A 20,826-nucleotide genomic window follows, 5' to 3' on the forward strand; every position below is an offset into this window, starting at 1 on the left:
ATTATGTATTATTCTAACTGATCTTTTTTGTAACACCGTTAATGAATGAAGTGTACTTTTGTAATTATTTCCCCATATTTCTACACAATAACTCAGATATGTAACACTAGTGAACAGTTTAGAATATGAAGTGATTTTTTGTCTATAACATGTTTTGCTTTATTCATTATTGACGTGTTTCTTGCAACTTTATGTTGTATATTTTTTACTTGAGATTTCCAGTTCAATTTATCATCAATCATTATACCTAGAAATTTGGTTTCATTTACTCTTTCAATTTCTATTCCGTCTATTTGTATTTGTGTTTGACTTACTCTTCTACTGTTACCAAATAGCGTTATTTTAGTTTTACTGAGATTCAAAGATAGTCTGTTTTTGTCAAACCATCTTTTTAATTTGTTAATTTCTTCTGTTATTATTTGTATTATCTTCTGTGTGTTCTCTCCTGAACAAAACGCTGTTGTATCATCCGCAAATAATACTAACTTTAAATCTTTTGTAACTTTACAAATGTCATTTATATAGAGACTGAATAATTGAGGTCCTATATTGATCCCTGAGGTACACCACAGGATATATTTAGCGTTGTAGACGTGTGTTCGACTAGCTTCACGTATTGTTTCCTGTTCATTAGATAACTTCTTATCCAGTTTAAGACTAACCCTCTGATGCCAAATTGTTCTCGTTTTTTGATTAAAATATTGTGATTAATTATGTCAAATGCTTTAGTTGGATCCATAAAAACTGCTGCCGCACATTTTTTACTATCTATTGCATTGGTAATTTCTTCTGTAATTTCAATTAAAGCCATTGAAGTTGAAACATTAGCTCTGTATCCATATTGGTTCTCTTCGAGTATTCTATTTTTATTTATGAAACTCTCTAATCTGTTATTGAACAGTTTTTCAACGATTTTAGAAAATTGTGGAAGTAAAGAAACAGGTCTATAATTTGTAAATTGATGTTTGTCTCCAGTCTTATAAATTGGTGCAACTTTAGCTATTTTCATTTTGTTTGGAAATGTACCTGTTTGAAATGATAGGTTACTAATATACATCAATGGTCCTGAGATCTCTTCAATAACCTTTTTTATCGTTTCCATATCAATTCCGTTACAATCAGTTGAAGTCTTAGATTTAAAAAAAAATCACGATTGTAACTATTTCCTCCTGTGTCACATTACCGAGGAACATGGAGTTGGGATTTGCAATCTGAGGCAGAGAACGAGGAGCTGCCAGAAAAAAGGAACAGGAAGACAGTGTAAGTGTGTTCCGTCTTGTTTTTGTCATGTTTCTACAGTAATAGGAAGGCTATTTCCGGTAGCATTCAAAAATACACCAGAGATGCTTGTACTATATGTATATTTGGCAATTTTGGTATTGCAATAATCCTAATGATATGGTTACCCAACAGCCATCGTCTCGGGGACTCAGATGATAGCGAAGAAGACCCGGGAAATGGTGACCTCGCATCTCTGGGGTTGGCAAGCCAATTGCACAGGCAGAGTAAGGAATAATCTCTTAACATCGAAAAAAACGAAACCACCACATTAATATTAAAGATATGGTTAACATTCTTAGTGCTAAAGATATTCCCCTCTCCTTGTATCCCTCCTCCCAGCTCCACCATCTCGCCGAGTGCCAGCAAGAGTCATGAGTACTTGTCAACTCGACTCCTCAACTGGAGATAACTTTCTAGGTAAAGACTGATCTCTGAAATAATATCTCAGCATCCAGTAACCATGGTTAACAGATCACAACCATTTAATACCAATTTATCTCCCTTAGCACATCACCATGAGGAAGGACGCATTCACATGCCTTCACCAGCACCTGCATTAAACATGCAGAGAGTTACACAAGGTAGGGACTGATCTCTGAAATATTAGTGTATAGATAGGCCTCTTGGGTATTATTACCAGTCATGGTTAACTGATGGCTCTCTCACAATGCCCACCTCTCTAGGAACGGCAGTCCCTCCTCGACTCCCTCCACCCCCTTCACCAGCAGCCCTCAACATGTGGCAGACAGAGGAGCCTGGATCCAGCCTGGCCTACAGGCCAACATGGCGAGGGGGAAGAATGGCCGACAACATTTCCTGCTCTGGTGAGCAATAACTGACAAATACCGGATGGTCATTCTGTGCCACAAATTTTGGAAAAAATTCAAATTCACAAGCAATCACATATTTTCAATACCTTTTGTCATTAACTACTGTCAATAGCTAATGTCAGGATTATGAGTAATGAGGATAAACACTGAAACATGTTAATTTTGTACTGCTGTTTGTCAACAGCGCCTGAGGTAATCCAGATCCTTAGCCTGCTGGAAACTATTAAGCACAACCAAGACCAGCTGATTGCGAAGGTAAACTTCCTAAGCCTTGAATAGGTCAATAATTCATAATGACATTGATTTTGATTCATTATTATTTTTTAAAGAAAGAAACAGCCTACATGGCAGCTTTGTGTGATTAGAGTAAACATTGCTACATGTTCTTGTTACATTTCACCTGTTTGCTCTTTAAATACCACTTTTAATGTTTTTTATTTATTTTAATCGTATTTTTTAAAAATGTGCCCTGGGGCCGTTAAAAAATGACCTGCAGGCCGCAAATGGCCGCACTTTGGACACCCCTGGCCTACACGAATACAAACATAGAATGATAGTACAAATATAATAAGAAAACAATGTCAACCTCCCAAAGTTGAGTTATGGATATTTATTTATGCCCCCCAACCCCCCGCCGCCGTCATCCAACAGAGCCAAACAAGTACTCTGATCAAGGAACCAAATAACGATATTGTTTGAACATTTTGGATGTCTTGCACACCTATACCCTGATCACAAATTCATAGTTTACGCACCTTATTTTAACCACCTTCAGTAACTTTAAGTCATGTTTTTTTTTCAAATGTAATCTCCTTAATACCTATCACATATCTTGTATTGTGTAAGCATACTTGGCTTTGGATGCTACATACCATAAACATAAACGTATCTGTCTTGTAATCTTGTTTGATTACAGGTGCTGTGAGAAAAAATGTGTTGACAAGGTCAGCCACGGACGCTGAGGTCACCAAACACGCCATCAGGTGGTTCAACTTGGCGGGGGATCGGGCAACGAGGAGACGAGTCCCGCTTCCACCTCCTCAGGAGGAATAGAGATGTATATGTATAAATAAACAACCTTTTATTGGACTTCTTGTCATTCACCAGTTATTCATTTTCTGATATGTTAGCTGTGCATGGAGCAGCATTTCGTTGAAGTTGTAGCCTAATAGATTAAATATGTATATTTACTTTTTATATATATATTTATATATTATATATTTACTTTATAGAGTGAATTAACCATTTTCTGTTTCTGCCTATTGACAATATTGTTAGTTTAAAAATACAAGGCAATGCATATGTAAGCCTATATTGCTGTAGTAGGGCTTAGTGAATTTTTTAGTTTCCTATTTTATCCTACAGCAAGAACAGAAGGGATTTTGAAAATAAGATAAAGGGGTCCAAAACGGCCAGATGAGCCAGGGTTTTTATGAGTCCGTTGCTGGTCCGTGGCGGGAGGTTAGGCTTTGATCATGGGTGCGGAGCGGATGCAGCGCGCCGACACGGCGCACCCGCCGCACCATCCGCACCCGCCGCACCATCCGCACCCGCCGCACCATCCGCACCCGCCGCACCCGCCGCGGAAATAAGGCTTTGATCATGGGTGCGGAGCGGATCCGCGACCCGCCGCCGTGGCGGATACGTTCCTGCCGATGCGGGTCCGTTTCGCGGTTCCGTTCCGGAAAGCGCGATACCTCCGCGGGGATCCGCCGCGGAGTGTTTTTGCTGTGTGGGTTGTTTGTTTCCATAGCAACTCGTTAGTTTTCACCTGGTTCACATCGTCATGTCACGCACCTGTTCACCTTTAGAGTCACGCACCTGTTTTCACTGATCATGTCACTATATAAGCTTTTCTGTTTCTGTTGTTCGTCCTGGCGACATCACATTCACACTCCTGCCACTCTGTTCACGCTCATGATCTTTTTCATGCTTTTTCCTCTAGCCAAGTAAGTTTTGTTTAATAGTTTTTGTGTAAGTCTTTTGTTTTGTATAGCCAAGTTTGCTACCTCCACTGTGAGCGCCTTTTGTTGATTCCTTTTTTATTGTTAAATAAACATGTATTTAAATTCACGCCTCGCACGCGCCAATTTTCCGTTGCCTTCTGGGAGAACCAACCACGCCAGGGACCAAGTCCTGACAGTATGTCGCCAGCAGAAAAATTCTCCCGCACAAAAATTGGACGTTTTTGACGAGGCTTCTTGGGCGGTCCTGCGCGCGATGGAGGAGGAAACTCTGCACTACTCCTCCATGGAGCACAGAGACATGATGTGGGGGCCAGATGGAAGACTGGTGCCATTGTGCTCCATTTAGTCCGAGGACGACGTTGGCACGTTGCCCCAGCCGCGGAAGCATCGCCCAAGACGGAGGACTTCCGCAAAGAGAGAGGACGCCTCACTCCCGCAAGCTCCTCCCCCTCCGGGTGGAAGCAAGCAACAGGCAGCCCAGCTTCGCCCTGATGACTTCAGAGACCAGGATTTTTTTTTCAGGACTTTTTCTTTTGATCACTCCCCTCCAGCAAAAGACTCTAAACCCATAAACATGATACAACACTATCAGAACATGCTTTTGGACATTAGAGCAAGTCAATCCAAGCCACCCAAATTCCATGCCCCGCCCCCCAGGACTCAAGCCACGCCCAAGTCACAAACATTTTTTTTCTCTCCCAATCAATCCCAGGTGGGGATTGATCGGGATAAAATACTTTTTGGACAATTAAAAGGGGAGGATTCTGCCCCCCTCCTGACCTCTCTCCACCCACCCCAAAAGACGGTTCCGGAGCGCGTCTGGGATCCGCTCCTTGAGGGGGGGGGGCTAGGGCTGGGAACTGTTCAGGTGGGGCAGTTCTTCGGTCTGCCAAGCCACAGCCTCCAGCATGGCCGCCACCACCAGTCTTTCGGCTTGCTAAGCCGCAACCTCCGGTTCGGCCACCACCACCGGTATTTCCACGCTGCCAAGCTCCAGTTGCTGCACCACGCTGCCAAGCTCCAGTTGCTGCACCACGCTGCCAAGCTCCAGTTGCTGCACCACGCTGCCAAGCTCCAGTTGCTGCACCACGGCTGGCACCACGGCTGGCACCCGTCGCAGCACCAGCTCCACCACGCAAAGACCCACCACGTCGAGCTCCGGTACCAGCTCCACGACGCCAGGTGCCACCCGTCGCAGCATCACGGCTGGCACCACGGCTGGCACCCGTCGCAGCACCACGGCTGGCACCCGTCGCAGCACCACGGCTGGCACCCGTCGCAGCACCACCTCCACCATGCCAAGACCCACCACGCCGAGCTCCGGTACCAGCTCCACGACGGCAAGCTCCGGTACCAGCTCCACGACGGCAAGCTCCGGTACCAGCTCCACACCAAGACCAAGACCCACGCCAAGACCAAGACCAAGACCCACGCCAAGACCCTGACCCACGCCAAGACCAAGACCCTGACCCACGCCAAGACCAAGACCAAGACCACCCAAGCCAAGACAAAGACCAAGACCCCCCAAGCCAAGACAAAGACCAAGACCCCCAAACCAAGACAAAGACCAAGACCCACCAAGCGAAGACAAAGACCCAGACCCCCCAAGCCAAGACAAAGACCAAGCACCACCATGCCAAGACAAAGACCCGCCACGCCAAGCTTTGCCGCCCAACGCACCACGCCAAGCTTCGCTGTCTGCTGCACCTGCGTCATCTGCTCCTGCCACGATGACAACGTATCCACCTCCTAGTCAGCCACGGATGTGGCCATTCCATGGGCGTCCGCCACGCCAGGTTCGCCGACCTCCTCGTCGGCCACGAATGTGGCCATTCCCAGGTCGTCCACCTCGTCTGTTACAGCGGCGCTCTACACGTTGCCGGCATCTAACTCTGCCCCGGTGGATTCGGGGACACCTTGTCCGGCGACCCACCGCCATGTCTCCCTCCCGCCCTCCCATGACTCTTGATCCTGCCTTGTTTTATTTGTTTTTGGACATCTGGGATCTGTCCTTAAGGGAGGGGCTCTGTCATGTCTGTTGATCATGTTTTTGTTTTGGCCATGTGTTGTTTGTTTTTTGGACTCTTTTTAGTTCCTGGTTGCACTTCCTGGTTTGTTTGTTTCCATAGCAACTCGTTAGTTTTCACCTAGTTCACATCGTCATGTCACGCACCTGTTCACGTTTAGAGTCACGCACCTGTTTTCACTGATCATGTCACTATATAAGCTTTTCTGTTTCTGTTGTTCGTCCTGGCGACATCACATCCACATTCCTGCCACTCTGTTCACGCTCATGATCCATGCTGCTCTTTTTCATGCTTTTTCCTCATGCCAAGTAAGTTTTGTTTAATAGTTTTTGTGCCCTTGTGCAAGTCTTTTGTTTTGTATAGCCAAGTTTGCTACCTCCACTGTGAGCGCCTTTTGTTGATTCCTTTTTTATTGTTAAATAAACATGTATTTAAATTCACGCCTCGCACGCGCCAATTTTCCGTTGCCTTCTGGGAGAACCAACCATGCCAGGGACCAAGCCCTGACACTCAGAAGGCTAATTGATGATTAGAAAACCCTTGTGCAATCATGTTCACACATCTGAAAACAGTTTAGCTCGTTACAGAAGCTACAAAACTGACCTTCCTTTGAGCAGATTGAGTTTCTGGAGCATCACATTTGTGGGGTCAATTAAACGCTCAAAATGGCCAGAAAAAGACAACTTTCATCTGAAACTCGACAGTATATTCTTGTTCTTAGAAATGAAGGCTATTCCACAAAATTGTTTGGGTGACCCCAAACTTTTGAACGGCAGTGTATATATATATATATATATATAAGAAATACTTGAAAATATATACACCCCCGCTACCCCCCCACCCCGCCCACATCTCCCGAATTCGGAGGTCTCAAGGTTGGCAAGTGTGTATGTCGTCCTCTGTTCCAAAGATGCAAGCCGCGCTCTATATAATACACACGCGCAGGAAAGAGACTTATGTATGTGCACAAGTATGTGCACAAGTCATCTATGAACTACTTTTTAAAAATATAGGCATTTTTTAAAATTATATATGCTTTTTTTTAACACTAATGCTAACAAGCTAGCGTTTGTTTTGGTTTGTGTAAGGTGCAAAGCCCCTTTCAGAGCACCATTTTATTCGTCTGTTTGTTTATCAAAACTATATTTTAAACCTCAATTCAAAAGCAGTGTCAATTAGTTTTTATTCGTCTATATTAAATGATAAATAAAATGGGTTATACTTGTATAGCGCTTTTCTACCTTCAAGGTACTCAAAGCGCTTTGACAGTATTTCCACATTCACCCATTCACACACACATTCACACACTGATGGCGGGAGCTGCCATGCAAGGCGCTAACCAGCACCCATCAGGAGCAAGGGTGAAGTGTCTTGCCCAAGGACACAACGGATGTGATACTCAGTATTACTACTTTTGTCAGTTTCCAATTATTTCACTGAAAGTTCTAAGTTTTTAATTCCTTCTTTGTTTTAAGACTACTAACAATTTAAATGCATGTTTATAATTAAAATCTACTAAATAATAAGACACATTTTAATATTTTGAGAAATTACATTTGTATGAAAAGTAATGACAGCACATCATGTGCACCGAGAAGTGTCATTAAATGATCCACAGCTCCAAGATCAACACGAATATCCCCCTGCCATGCCGCCACAATGGAAACGAATAGTCCAGCTTATCTCTCAGAGAAATGTGGCCATGCTCTGAAAATGTCGTTGTTGTAGAACAAAACCAGGCCCAGGAGAGGAGGAGTCTGAGACAAAAATAGAGGGGGTTTCAACATGATCATGAAGATCTAGCGTTTTTGACTCTTTGAGGCTGAACCTCCTAAGGCAGTGATTCTCAAACTGTGGTACGTGTGCCACTATTGGTACATGGGCTCTAGCTAGTGGTACGCCAACAAAATCCCTTGATTAAAGAAGAGTGTTTTGTTTTCCTATGTTTAAACACAGTGTTACTGGTCAAACTGTGTGTAATGTTACAGTGGCCAAAACTATTAAATACACTGGTTTAAAAAAAACAACATTTGCTTTATTTTTAATGAATACTTAGGCCTACTATGATGTTGTTTTATAAGGCAAACATTGAATCTGTCATCCATTATGGCATCTCCACATGGTTTGGAAATGTGTCTGTCAAACTCAAAACCCAACTTCAAAACCTTATCAAGAGGGCTGGTAAAATAATTGGCATGCAGCCCACTTGTTCCCTTCAAGAAATATTCGACAAGACCGTGAAGAAGCAGGGTCTTAAAATCACCCGTGACCCACACCACATACTTCATAGTGAAATTGTGTTGATGCCAAATGGTAAACGGTACAGAACAGCAACATACAAACTCAACAGGTATAGATTTTCCTTTGTCCCACTGGCAATCAAAGCACTTAAAGGCCTACTGAAACCCACTACTACCGACCACGCAGTCTGATAGTTTATATATCAATGATGAAATCTTAACATTGCAACACAAGCCAATACGGCCGGGTTAACTTATAAAGTGCAATTTTAAATTTCCCGGGAAACTTCCGGCTGAAACGTCTGGTATGATGACGTTTGCGCGTGACGTCAAGGGTTGAAGGAGACATTTTGGAATAGCACGATCGCCAGCTTAAGTCGTCTTTTTTTTACCACATAATTCCACAGTATTCTGGACATCTGTGTTGGTGAATCTTTTGCAATTTGTTCAATTAACAATGGAGACCGCAAAGAAGAAAGCTGTAGGTGGGATCGGTGTATTAGCGGCTGGCTGCAGCAACACAACCAGGAGGACTTTGAGTTGGATAGCAGACGCGCTACCGTGAGTACGCAGCTTTGGCTTCCAAACATTTGATCGCTTGCCCGTACGTGCGTGGCCCTATGTGCATGTCACGTACGTAACTTTGGGGAAATATATGTTTCTTGCCGACTCTGATGGCGACCGGGGTGTCGTCGAAAGCTACAACGCCGTCCGTCGCCGTGCCGCTGTCCTCACCTGTCTGGGTTGACTTCCTCCGTCTCCGGGCCGCCGACCGCACCAATCATCGTGGTGAAGTCCTTCGTCGCGCCGTCGATCGCTGGAACGCAGGTGAACACGGGTGTTGATGAGCAGATGAGGGCTGGCATAGGTGGAGAGCTAATGTTTTTAGCATAGCTCTGTCGAGGTCCCGTAGCTAAGTTAGCTTCAATGGCGTCGTTAGCAACAGCATTGCTAGGCTTCGCTGTTAGCTAGGCTGGAAAGCATTAACCGTGTGGTTACAGGTCCAGGGTTTGGTAGTATTGTTGATCTTCTGTCTATCCTTCCAGTCAGGGACTTATTTCGTCTGTTTCTATATGCAGTTAAGCACAATGCTATCACGTTAGCTCCGTAGCTAAAGTGCTTCGCCGATGTATTGTCGTGGAGATAAAAGTCACTGTGAATGTCCATTTCGCGTTCTCGACTCTCATTTTCAAGAGGATATAGTATCCGAGGTGGTTTAAAATACAAATCCGTGATCCACAATAGAAAAAGGAGAAAGTGTGGAATCCAATGAGCCCTTGTACCTAAGTTACGGTCAGAGCGAAAAAAGATACGCCCTGCACTGCACTCTAATCCTTCACTCTCACTTTCCTCATCCACAAATCTTTCATCCTGGCTCAAATTAATGGGGTAATCGTCGCTTTCTCGGTCCGAATCGCTCTCGCTGCTGGTGTAAACAATGTGCAAATGTGAGGAGCCCTTCAACCTGTGACGTCACGCTACTTCCGGTACAGGCAAGGCTTTTTTATCAGTGACCAAAAGTTGCGAAATTTATCGTCGATGTTCTCTACTAAATCCTTTCAGCAAAAATATGGCAATATCGCGAAATTATCAAGTATGACACATAGAATGGATCTGCTATCCCCGTTTAAATAACAACATTTCATTTCAGTAGGCCTTTAAAAGCAGAAAACCACTGTAATAACCGGATGCAGAATAAGGAGTGCAATATTGGGATATGGCAATACGGGAGGTGTGCAATACGGGGGGAGTGTAATGTGTGATCTCATAACTAACTGATATACCTGCGCACTGTTCACTGTCATCGCTGTATTGTCGGATGAACTGTATGTACTGTATGTGCGTATGTATGTACACTATATTGCCAAAAGTATTTGGCCACCCATCCAAATGATGAGAATCAGGTGCCCTAATCACTTGGCCCGGTGTATAAAATCAAGCACTTAGGCATGGAGACTGTTTCTACAAACATTTGTGAAAGAATGGGCCGCTCTCAGTGATTTCCAGCGTGGAACTGTCATAGGATGCTACCTGTGCAACAAATCCAGTCGTGAAATTTCCTCGCTTCTAAATATTCCAAAGTCAACTTTATTATAATAAAAGTGAAGAGTTTAGGAACAACAGCAAGTCAGCCAACAAGTGGTAGGCCACGTAAACAGACAGAGAGGGGTCAGCGGATGCTGAAGCGCATAGTGCAAATACTTTCTGCACAGTCAGTTGCTACAAAGCTCCAAACTTCATGTGACTTTCCAATTAGCCCACGTACAGTACGCAGATAGCTTCATGGAATGGGTTTCCATGGCCGAGCAGCAATACCTAAGCCTTACATCACCAAGTCCAATGCAAAGCGTCGGATGCAGTGGTTTAAAGCACGTCGCCACTGGACTCTAGAGCAGTGGAGACACCTTCTCTGGAGTGATGAGTGCCGCTTTTCCATCTGGTAATCTAATGGATTAGTCTGGGTTTGGAGGTTGCCAGGAAAACGGTACATTTCAGACTACATAGTGCCGAGTGTGAAATTTGGTGGAGGAGGAATTATGGTGTGAGGTTGTTTTTCAGGAGTTGGGCTTGGCCCCTTACTTCCAGTGAAAGGAACTTTGAATGCTCCAGGATACCAACACATTTTGGACAATTCCATGGGATGGCACTTCAAGTTCATATGTGAGTAAAGGTAGGTGGCCATATAATGTTGGCAATATAGTGAATGTAAAACGCTGTGTCTTGATGTCCAAGACAAATTTCTCCTCGGAGACAATAAAGCTAATTATTATTATTATTATTATTACTATGTATTTTAATGTTGGTCATTATGGTAGTACTTGGAGAGCCACGTTTCTCCTGAGGTAATGCTTGGTGAAAAAACTTTGAGAACCACTGTCCTTAAGGCTAACTTAAATTTGGGAGAATTGTTGGAGAAAAACAGTACAGTTTGGCTTTTAAATATGACCAGAATGATGTGAAAAACAACAATAATGTAAAGAGAAGCTTGTAGTGCACACATGCACACACCAAGCACTAAAAGCTGTAATGACATTACGAAGAAACTCACATGTTACTGTTCAATTTAGCAGGTGTACTTTTTTTGTCTTTGTTTTGTTTTTTAAAGAAAGCGATGGTGCTGAACTAAATTACATTTTTGTCTCAGCCACAGACAAGAAGATTTATTGTGTATTATGTTGTATTTATTACACAGAGAGGAAATGTCAGGGGCAGCCAAAACCTTTGGCACAATTTGACTTCACCTTTTGGGTCCAGCCCTTGACTTGTGAAAATATAATCAATTCAACATTTTTCTCCTTCACTCTAAAATGGGTTGGGTCAGCAATAAAGTGGTTGGTTTGTGCATGTTTGGGTTATGACCTTTTCCTCTGAGGTCACAACTGAGAACGAATACTAGGGTGGAGGGCAGGAGTGGGCCCTCTGTCACATTAGCGTTTAAACGACCATGTTGTGTTTGTGCTGTACTGCAGGTGTTAGATATGATTTGGATCACATGACTGTCAGCACCATGCAAGACAGCTGCTTCATTTTGGTGTGAGAGACCATTTGTGGCAGTATATCGCCACCTTGTGGTATTACTGCAAACACGGCCTGTTAGAAAACACAGTACATGAATGCACTGCGGCAAGACTGTCCAAAATGCCACCTAAATTGGAAATATAAAATAAAATTAGAAAAAGTTAGAATGTTAGTGCAAAAAAACCCCAAAAAACAACACACTACTAATAAGCTTAACAGATAGATGACAATTGCAAATGTACACATGCCTATCTATTAGAACAGTGTTTTTCAACCTTTTTTGAACCAAGGCGCATTTTTTTCATAGAAAAAATCCAGAGGCACACCACCAGCAGAAATCATTAAGAAATTAAACTCAGTAAACAATAAAAAGTTGTTGTCGCAATTGTTGGATATGACTTTAAACCATAACCAACCATGCATCACTATAGCTCTTGTCTCTAAGTAGGTGTACTGTCACGACCTGTCACATCACGCCGTGACTTATTTTGAGCTTTTTGGTTGTGCTCCTGTGTGTAGTGTTTTAGTTCTTGTCCTGCGCTCTTATTTTGGTGGCTTTTCCTGTTTTTTGGTATTTTCCTGTTGTAGTTTCATGTCTTCCTTTGAGCGCTATTCCCAGCACCTGCTCTGTTTTAGCAATCAAGAATATTTAAGTTGTTGCTATCTTTTTTTGTGTGGACATTGTTGATTGTCATGTCATGTGTCACGGATGTACTTTGTGGACGCCGTCTGCTGTTCCACACGCTGTAAGTCTTTGCTGTCGTCCAGCATTCTGTTTTTGTTTACTTTGTCACCAGTTCAGTTTTAGTTTTGTTCTGCATAACCTTCCCTAAGCTTTAATGCCTTTTCTTAGGGGCACTCACCTTTTATTTATTTTTGGTTTAAGCATTAAATACCTTTTTACCTGCACACTGCCTCCCGCTGTCGCCTGCATATCGGGATCACGACAAACCATCGTCGTCTCACACGACGTGTTCCCGACATATACAAAGCAGTTAGCTACCAGCTCGCACCTACTGATATTGAGGAGAATAACATGGTTACTTTGCCGAGCTCTAGACAACACACACACTCAACAACAACACATTATTTGCGGATTATAATTACTGGTTTGCAAAAAATATTTTTAACCCAAATAGGTGAAACTACATAATCTCCCACGGCACACCAGACTGTATCTCACGGAACATTAGTGTGCCACGGCACAGTGGTTGAAAAACACTGTATTAGACCTTAGCTTGTACAGTATTTCAAAATGGCTAGATCATTTGCTAAAATACATGCTCCTTGCTCAGATAGCTATAGCGGAGAATTTGATCAAATATTAATTGATGAATTATGTCCTGTATTATTACAAATTTACCATTCATCATTTGATAACACATATTTTTCTCCAACCTTCAATGCTTATCATATTACATTGAAACATAAAAAAAGTTTAAGATCCATTGATTTGCAGTAACCATTGTTCTATATATAATTTCTAATAAAGACAATACCATCGTGACAAAGATCATAGATACACATTTATCAAGTGTTGTTGGAAAAATAACACATTGTTAATATTATAATTATTGTAGTTTTTATTAATGACTGTAATAGTGATATAAGTTATAAGTTATAATAAGGATATTATTGTTTTTGTTATTGTAATTTGTTGTTTAGTAATTGTAATCATTGTTATTATTATTACTATAATTATTATAATTATTTTATTGTATTTAAAAAGTATTGTGTTTGTATGGCTTCTCAATTGCTTGGTACATGTATATCCTAAATGTTGTAAAGCTGGGATTGGGGTTGCTCAATATCCTTTTTATTCGATGAACATGTTGTGTGATTTTTGTACAAACGTACATAAAATAAATGTGAAAAAAATGGCTACCACCATTTTTTTAGTATACACTCAGCAAAAAAAGTTTGGACACCCTTGACTACGGCAGCTGAGTCATTTGACGCAGAGAAACACACCACATTTCACCAAGAGGAATTAGCTTTTAAACTTTGACATTCTTTAATTGTGTGCATGTGAGAAAAGGTGCTCTTTCCTTTTCTGATCAGGCCAACCTGGTGGTTATTTAAAATTTACAGTGAAACTGATTTGAGTTTAAACCTCATAAATCCAAATTAGACTTGAGCAGGTCTAACAAAAACAAGAATGTGGACTCTAATGAATTTTTCTAAGAACTGTTTATAAATGAGGAACTTTATTTTTAGTTCTCACTTTACTTATCATGAACGTTGCTACTGTACTGACTTTAGAAAAAAAAAAATATTGTCAGTGATCAAACTCTTGATAACAAATTCTTATCCTTCGGTTTTATTCAACATTTGCTGTGGTTTTTCATAATCTAGCCTTCTGCAGCTATCCACCCATCCATCCATTTTCTACCGCTTATTCCCTTCGGGGTCGCGGGGGACGCTGGAGCCTATCTCAGCTACAATCGGGCGGAAGGCGGGGTACACCCTGGACAAGTCGCCACCTCATCGCAGGGCCAACACAGATAGACAGACAACATTCACACTCACATTCACACACTAGGGCCAATTTAGTGTTGCCGCAGCTAATCGCCCCAAAAACATACAGTAGGGAAGGTATTCATATGGCCCCATTCCTGGGTGGATCTCTGGTAAGAAGTTGAGGGGTGTTGGTAATTTTGCAATGCATTCTGCTGAAAATAAGGGAAGGTGCCACTCTACATTGCAAAATAAGCTGTGGTCAAAGTTGGAATTGCCACAAAAATGTTTTTATTTAACACCCCACTGTCATCTGGTGGCTAAACACGTATCATGTGTCAGGTAAACCAAGATGAATGGGGCCATATGAAACCCCTTCCTACTGTATGCAATTACACAGTAACTAAATATACTGCATGTTAACTATTTTGAGGTGAGCTAGCATAAAACCATACTCAACAAACAACAACTTCATGCGCATGCTGAACCAAAAGAAAGGCCAGGAAGTCAATAATAAAGCTGTCAAGTTGGTCATTTTTATCCATCATTCATGTAAAAATTCTAAATGTGCATATTCAAAAATTGATAAAACAAACCAGGCAAGTACAGATGTGTTGAATAAATAACAAAAACAACAACAAAACAACATGTAACAACAATAAAATCTTGAGTTCGAATATGTACACATACTGTATATTTTCATATTTGACTGTATAAACCATAAATATAACATGCAAATATTTTAATTTAAAACAACCAGGACTTCTTGGACTGAGGTAGGGTGAAGGGCGGGCACCGGGCTGGAACGAGGAAACTGTGTGTGTGTGTGTGTGTGTAGACTGGGAACAAGAGTTACAGTATTGGCAAAAAAGCTGTCGTGGCCAAGAAACGTGTCATTGGTTCATATTTGGGTAGGGCAGGGCTGTCTTTCTCCCCAGTCAGTGTCCCGCCCAAGACTTCCTGCTGATCACGCACACACACGCGGCGTTGATGCGGATGTAACGCCAGGCTGTCCGTTCGTTGAAGATGGTTAGGGCGCTTACAAATATGTGTGAGTTGGTGCAGTAGGAGTTCCAGTGGCGACTGTCGATGCCGAGACAGCCCGAGTTGCCCGATTTGGAGCCCTGTTTGCCGTTCCGTCCCCCCATCCTTCCTCCCACCCGTCCCCCGTTTGCTGTTCCAGAGCCCCTGTGCGTTGGGGTTAGGCAGATGGTCTCCCAAAACCACTGCCGCTTCACCACATTGTTGATTGTGACATTGGGCAGCACGGTCACCTCATTCCCAGCGATGTCTGTGGCGCGGGTCATGTCGCCCTTCCAGCTGTTATTGCTCTCACAGACTGAGTACTCTCCTCTGCGCATGGTGTGCGACCCCACTTTGCGCCTCACCCTTAGACCCCTCACCCCTTCAGTGTCATGGCCCTCGCTTTCCAGGGCGTCATGGGAGGGCAGCACCTCACTGAAGACGACACGGGGCGATGAGCGGTAGCGTCTCTTGGAGAAGAGCTTGGGGTCCACCACAGGGATGGAGGGATCAGGTGTGTATGAGCCTGCTCGATGAGGCCTCTTGGTCCTGTGATGTTCAGCATTCTGGTCCCCTGACGCTGTGGACTGCTGATGCTGTCCTGCTTTCTGGTTGGCTAACCCAGCACTCTGGGCCAGTCCACCGCCCATGTTTAGTACAGCCTGGACGCCAATCAGGAGGACCAGGACCAGTGGTGACGACCTCATGGGCACACGTCCTGAAACACACCGAAGAACCACAAAGCGTTAAAATATGAACTCTTACAAAGTTTGAATCGATGACAACAGAACTTCTTCTAGCCTTTCTTCAGTTATCAATTCCTGGTGCAGGCATCAGTGCACAGTGCAATGAAAGAAGAAGTTGTTTAAGTTATGCCTTGAAAAAGCATTTTGGATTAAAGGAGAAAGGTCTTCAACAACTAAGAAGTTTAATTGCCTTTGATTTCTCTTGAATACTGCTAATGGGATGAATGAGACTCTACACCGGGGGTCTCAAACTCACGGGTCTGTAGGCCAATATTTTGTGGCCCTCTACTTAACTTCCTCATTTAGTGTAATTGCAGCCCACACACACTGGGTCACTATTACTTAAAGGTACCTAAGAAGAAATTTGTCTTTTTTACTTATTAATTTTGTTACAATGTTGGATACTTGTGTTAACCAATGCCAAAGTATTAAATCATGAGCTTCATGCATTTTAGGGTGAGCTTCCACACAGTTTTGGATGTCTCTCTTCACAGGGTTTTGCATTTTGACTACGTTGTGACGTCACAGCAAGGTGGACATACTTATTTAGATATTAGGTCAAGCACTCCACCAGAGTGCTTCCGGCTATGAGGAAACACAAAAAAAGGTTGGATGAAGTATTACTTTCATCTGATCTTGGCATGTGCACAATAACGCCAATGTGCAACATGCATTGACAATTGCTGCTAAAAACAGCCATTTTTTATGTACTCTCTGATTCCATCAGCAAGTGTGCAGGTTTACCTAATGTTGTGACCGGGTGAATCTTTGCAATGTTTATGAAGTTTATTTACAACTGTGTCTGGAAAAAAAATCCCGTTGACGGCTTCAAAGTATAAATTTAAACAGTATACATTTCCAAAAGATAACATTAAGATACTTTTGGAAAGGGTGGGGCATGGTTTCATTCGTAGATGAACACTTTACAAACAGACTCAAAAAGTAGGTTGTAAAAGTAACTGTGGAGCAAAATTTAGGCAAAATTGACACCAAAGCATATCCATTTCATATTATCTGGATCTGGTGTCCCCAAACTTTTTGACTCGGGGTCCACATTGGGTTAAAACAATTTGGCCGGGGGCCGGGGTGTATCTATATATATATATATATATATATATATATATATATATATATATATATATATATATATATATACACACTATATTGCCAAAAGTATTTGGCCACCCATCCAAATGATCAGAATCAGGTGTCCTAATCACTTGGCCCGGCCACAGGTGTATAAAATCAAGCACTTAGGCATTAGGCATAAATATTCCAAAGTCAACTGTCGGCTTTATTATAAGAACATGGAAGATGTTGTCTGTCTATCTGTGTTGGCCCTGCGATGAGGTGGCGACTTGTCCAGGGTGTACCCCGCCTTCCGCCCGATTGTAGCTGAGATAGGCTCCAGCGCCCCCCGCTACCCTGAAGGGAATAAGCGGTAGTAAATGGATGGATGGATGGAAGAGTTTGGGAACAACAGCAACTCAGCCACAACAGAACTGACAGAGGGGTCAGCGGATGCTGAAGCGTATAGTGCAAAGAGGTCGCCGACTTTCTGCACAGTCAGTTGCTACAGAGCTCCAAACTTCATGTAACCTTCCAATTAGCCCACGTACAGTACGAAAAGAGCTTCATGGAATGGGTTTCCATGGCCGCACAGCTGCATCTAAGCCATACATCACCAAGTCCAATGCAAAGCGTTGGATGCAGTGGTGTAAAGCACATCGCCACTGGACTCTGGAGCAGTGGAGACGGGTTCTCTGGAGTGATGAGTCACGCTTTTCTATCTGAAAATCTGATGGACGAGTCTGGGTTTGGAGGTTGCCAGGAGAATGCTACATTTCGGACTGCATCGTGCCAAGTGTGAAATTTGGTGGAGGAGGGATTATGGTGTGGGGTTGTTTTTCAGGAGTTGGGCTTGGCACCTTAGTTCCAGTGAAAGGAACTTTGAATGCTCCAGGATACCAAAACATTTTGGACAATTCCATGCTCCCAAACTTGTGGGAACAGTTTGGAGAGGGCTCGCCCTCCTTCCTCATCCAACATGACTGTGCACTTGTGCACAAAGCAAGGTCCATAAAGACATGGATGACAGAGTCTGGTGTGGATGAACTTAACTGGCCTGCACAGAGTCTTGACCTGAGCCCGATACAACACCTTTGGGATGATTTAGAACGGAGACTGAGAGCCAGGCCTTCTCGACCAACATCAGTGTGTGACCTCACCAATGCGCTTTTGAAAGAATGTTCGAAAATGCCAAAAACACACTCCGCAACCTTGTGGACAGCCTTCTCAGAAACATTGAAGCTGTAATAGCTGCAAAAGGTGGACTGACATCATATCGAACCCTATGGGTTAGGAATGGGATGGCACTCCAAGTTCCTATGTATGTATGTATGTGTATATATATATAGAGAGAGGGAGGTGGTGGGGGGGGGGGGGGGTTACCCACATATGCGGTCCTCTCCAAGGTTTCTCATAGTCATTCACCGACGTCCCACTGGGGTGAGTTTTTCCTTGCCCGTATGTGGGCTCTGTACCGGGGATGTCGTTGTGGCTTGTGCAGCCCTTTGGGACACTTGTGATTTAGGGCTATATAAATAAACATTGATTGATTGATATATTTCTCACGCACTAATTGACTGAAAGAGCGCGCACTGGGAAATGCATTATTAGACAATATGCCTGAGCAGCTAGGAGATACCGAGCGTAACAAGCAGTAGAAAATAGATTAGAAAGGACATATTTAAAAAAATAATAATTAAATAAAAAATTATATATATACATATATATATATATATATATATATATATATATATATATATATATATATATATATATATATATATATATATATATATATATATATATATATATATATATATATATTTTTTTTTTTTAACTTGGGACTTCCTGCAGGCCGGATTTTGGTGATCCCTGATCTACACCAAAAGGAAGTGTTTTAAATATAGGTAAAAATCATCATAGATCCCCTTTAGATATATTATGGCAATGTTAAATATACCACTAGAAAGAACATGGACTACACTAATGGTGCACAAAAAAATTACAGCACAACAATCATAGTGGGCAAAACAAAGAGTGGCTTCGGTTAAGCAAGCCAAAGTGTCTGTGACCATTTGCTGGGGAAATCAAAATTAAAAACGTCAACATTAAATTGTATCATCTATAATGACTTATAGGAGACTTATCATGCAAAACCCAACTTTTATTACCTGTTGGTACCTGTTTTTGTGCATTTGGGATCTGCATAAGTCCCGGAAATTTGAAATCATACCTTGGAGGCATGGCAGAGATACGTGTATTTATAAAACAATCTGCCTTCTTCCAAACTTGTTTCAAACAAGCCTTTTAGAATTTAAGATTTAGTGACATATTTTGCCTTAGGTATGTTAGGAGATATAAACAAATATTGTAGAGTTTTACCCAAGGAGCTTTGCTTTGTTGTAGTCCAAAGCTGTAGTCAATAAGTTTCCTATTTTCCTCTATCCTCTTGTGGGAAAAACTGGCCCATACATGCACATGCATGCTAAAATCCTCCACTGTTGCCATCTTTAATAAAAAGTAAAGTATTATATATGTCAGTAGACTTGATATGGGAGTGCTAAAAATTACAAAGACACTGTCCAAAGGAGCTTGGCCTGGAGGAGGGCTTTGGCACGTAAATAAGACTGCCCAAAAAAACTATGCATTCTGAAGAGACAGTCAGAAAGCAGTTTGAAAATGGTCTGTATGCAACATTTTGACCAATAAACCATAATTACTTGTTATGTAGACTACAAGGAAGTGTTTCAAAGGTAAAAAAAACAAAAAAAAACACAAATCTAAATATGACCCTTTTAAGGTTTACTATACCTCAGGGTGACTACAGCTGCTGGTAGAAGGAGCTCACAAATGCAGTCACTTGGTTAAAATGTGATTCTGAAGTGAATACTTCAACAACATTGCCTCACTGTGGCTCTATCTCAAGAAGCCCTCATGTTAAATTAAGTTGAAGTAAACTGAGACCCCTGGTCTACACTGACCCTGTGTTGGACTCAACCTTCAATACATTTGGAATAACAATTTCAGTAGTACAAAATCCTTTCCGTGACAACCAATAAAAAAGTGAGCTGTCATTTTCCACATATTTGACAGTAATTACAATGACCCTGAGAGACATTTATCACATTACAAATGCTCATTGCAGAAACGACTGAAACATACAAACAAAGTCATATGGAATGGAACTACAGCATGTGGGTCAATGTGTATTCCAATTTGATATACCACCTGTATCTTAATTAGATAATTGATGTTTGAGAACGGCAGCACAGTGAGACAGGGGTTAGTGCGTGTGCCTCACAATAAGAAGGTGCTGGGTTCAATCCCCGGGCTTGAGTTCTTTCTGCGTGGAGTTTGCATGTTCTCCCTGTGACTGCATGGCTTCAATCCGGCTACTCCGGCTTCCTCTCACCTCCAAAGACATGCACCTGGGGATAGGTTGATTGGCAACACTAAATTGGCCCCAGTGTGTGAATGTGAGTGTGAATGTTGTCTGTCTATCTGTGTTGGCCCTGCGATGAGGTGGCGACTTGATCAGGGTGTACCCCGCCTTCCGCCCGCCCGCGTGCAGCTGGGATAGGCTCCAGCCACCCCCGCCACCCAAAGAAGGACAAACGGTAGAAAATGGATGGATGTTTGCATACGTGTCAAATCTTTTGAGGGCTTTT

The 20,826-nt window shown here is 42.5% G+C and overlaps 1 protein-coding gene across 3 annotated transcripts in view; it reads right to left on the minus strand.

Annotated features, from left to right (window-relative positions):
- Positions 1-14,846: 14,846 nt before the first annotated feature.
- ngfa (nerve growth factor a (beta polypeptide)) overlaps positions 14,847-20,826 on the minus strand; it is a 76,954-nt gene continuing 70,974 nt past the window's right edge. For all 3 annotated transcript variants that reach the window (XM_062052108.1, XM_062052106.1, XM_062052107.1), the window contains one exon: positions 14,847-16,062. In XM_062052108.1, coding sequence (XP_061908092.1) covers positions 15,260-16,051 — 792 coding nt within the window. In that variant the 5' untranslated portion in view covers positions 16,052-16,062 and the 3' untranslated portion in view covers positions 14,847-15,259. The remainder of the gene's footprint in view (positions 16,063-20,826) is intronic.

The sequence above is a fragment of the Entelurus aequoreus genome, linkage group LG07 (genome assembly GCF_033978785.1).
Source record: "Entelurus aequoreus isolate RoL-2023_Sb linkage group LG07, RoL_Eaeq_v1.1, whole genome shotgun sequence".
Taxonomy (NCBI): domain Eukaryota; kingdom Metazoa; phylum Chordata; class Actinopteri; order Syngnathiformes; family Syngnathidae; genus Entelurus; species Entelurus aequoreus.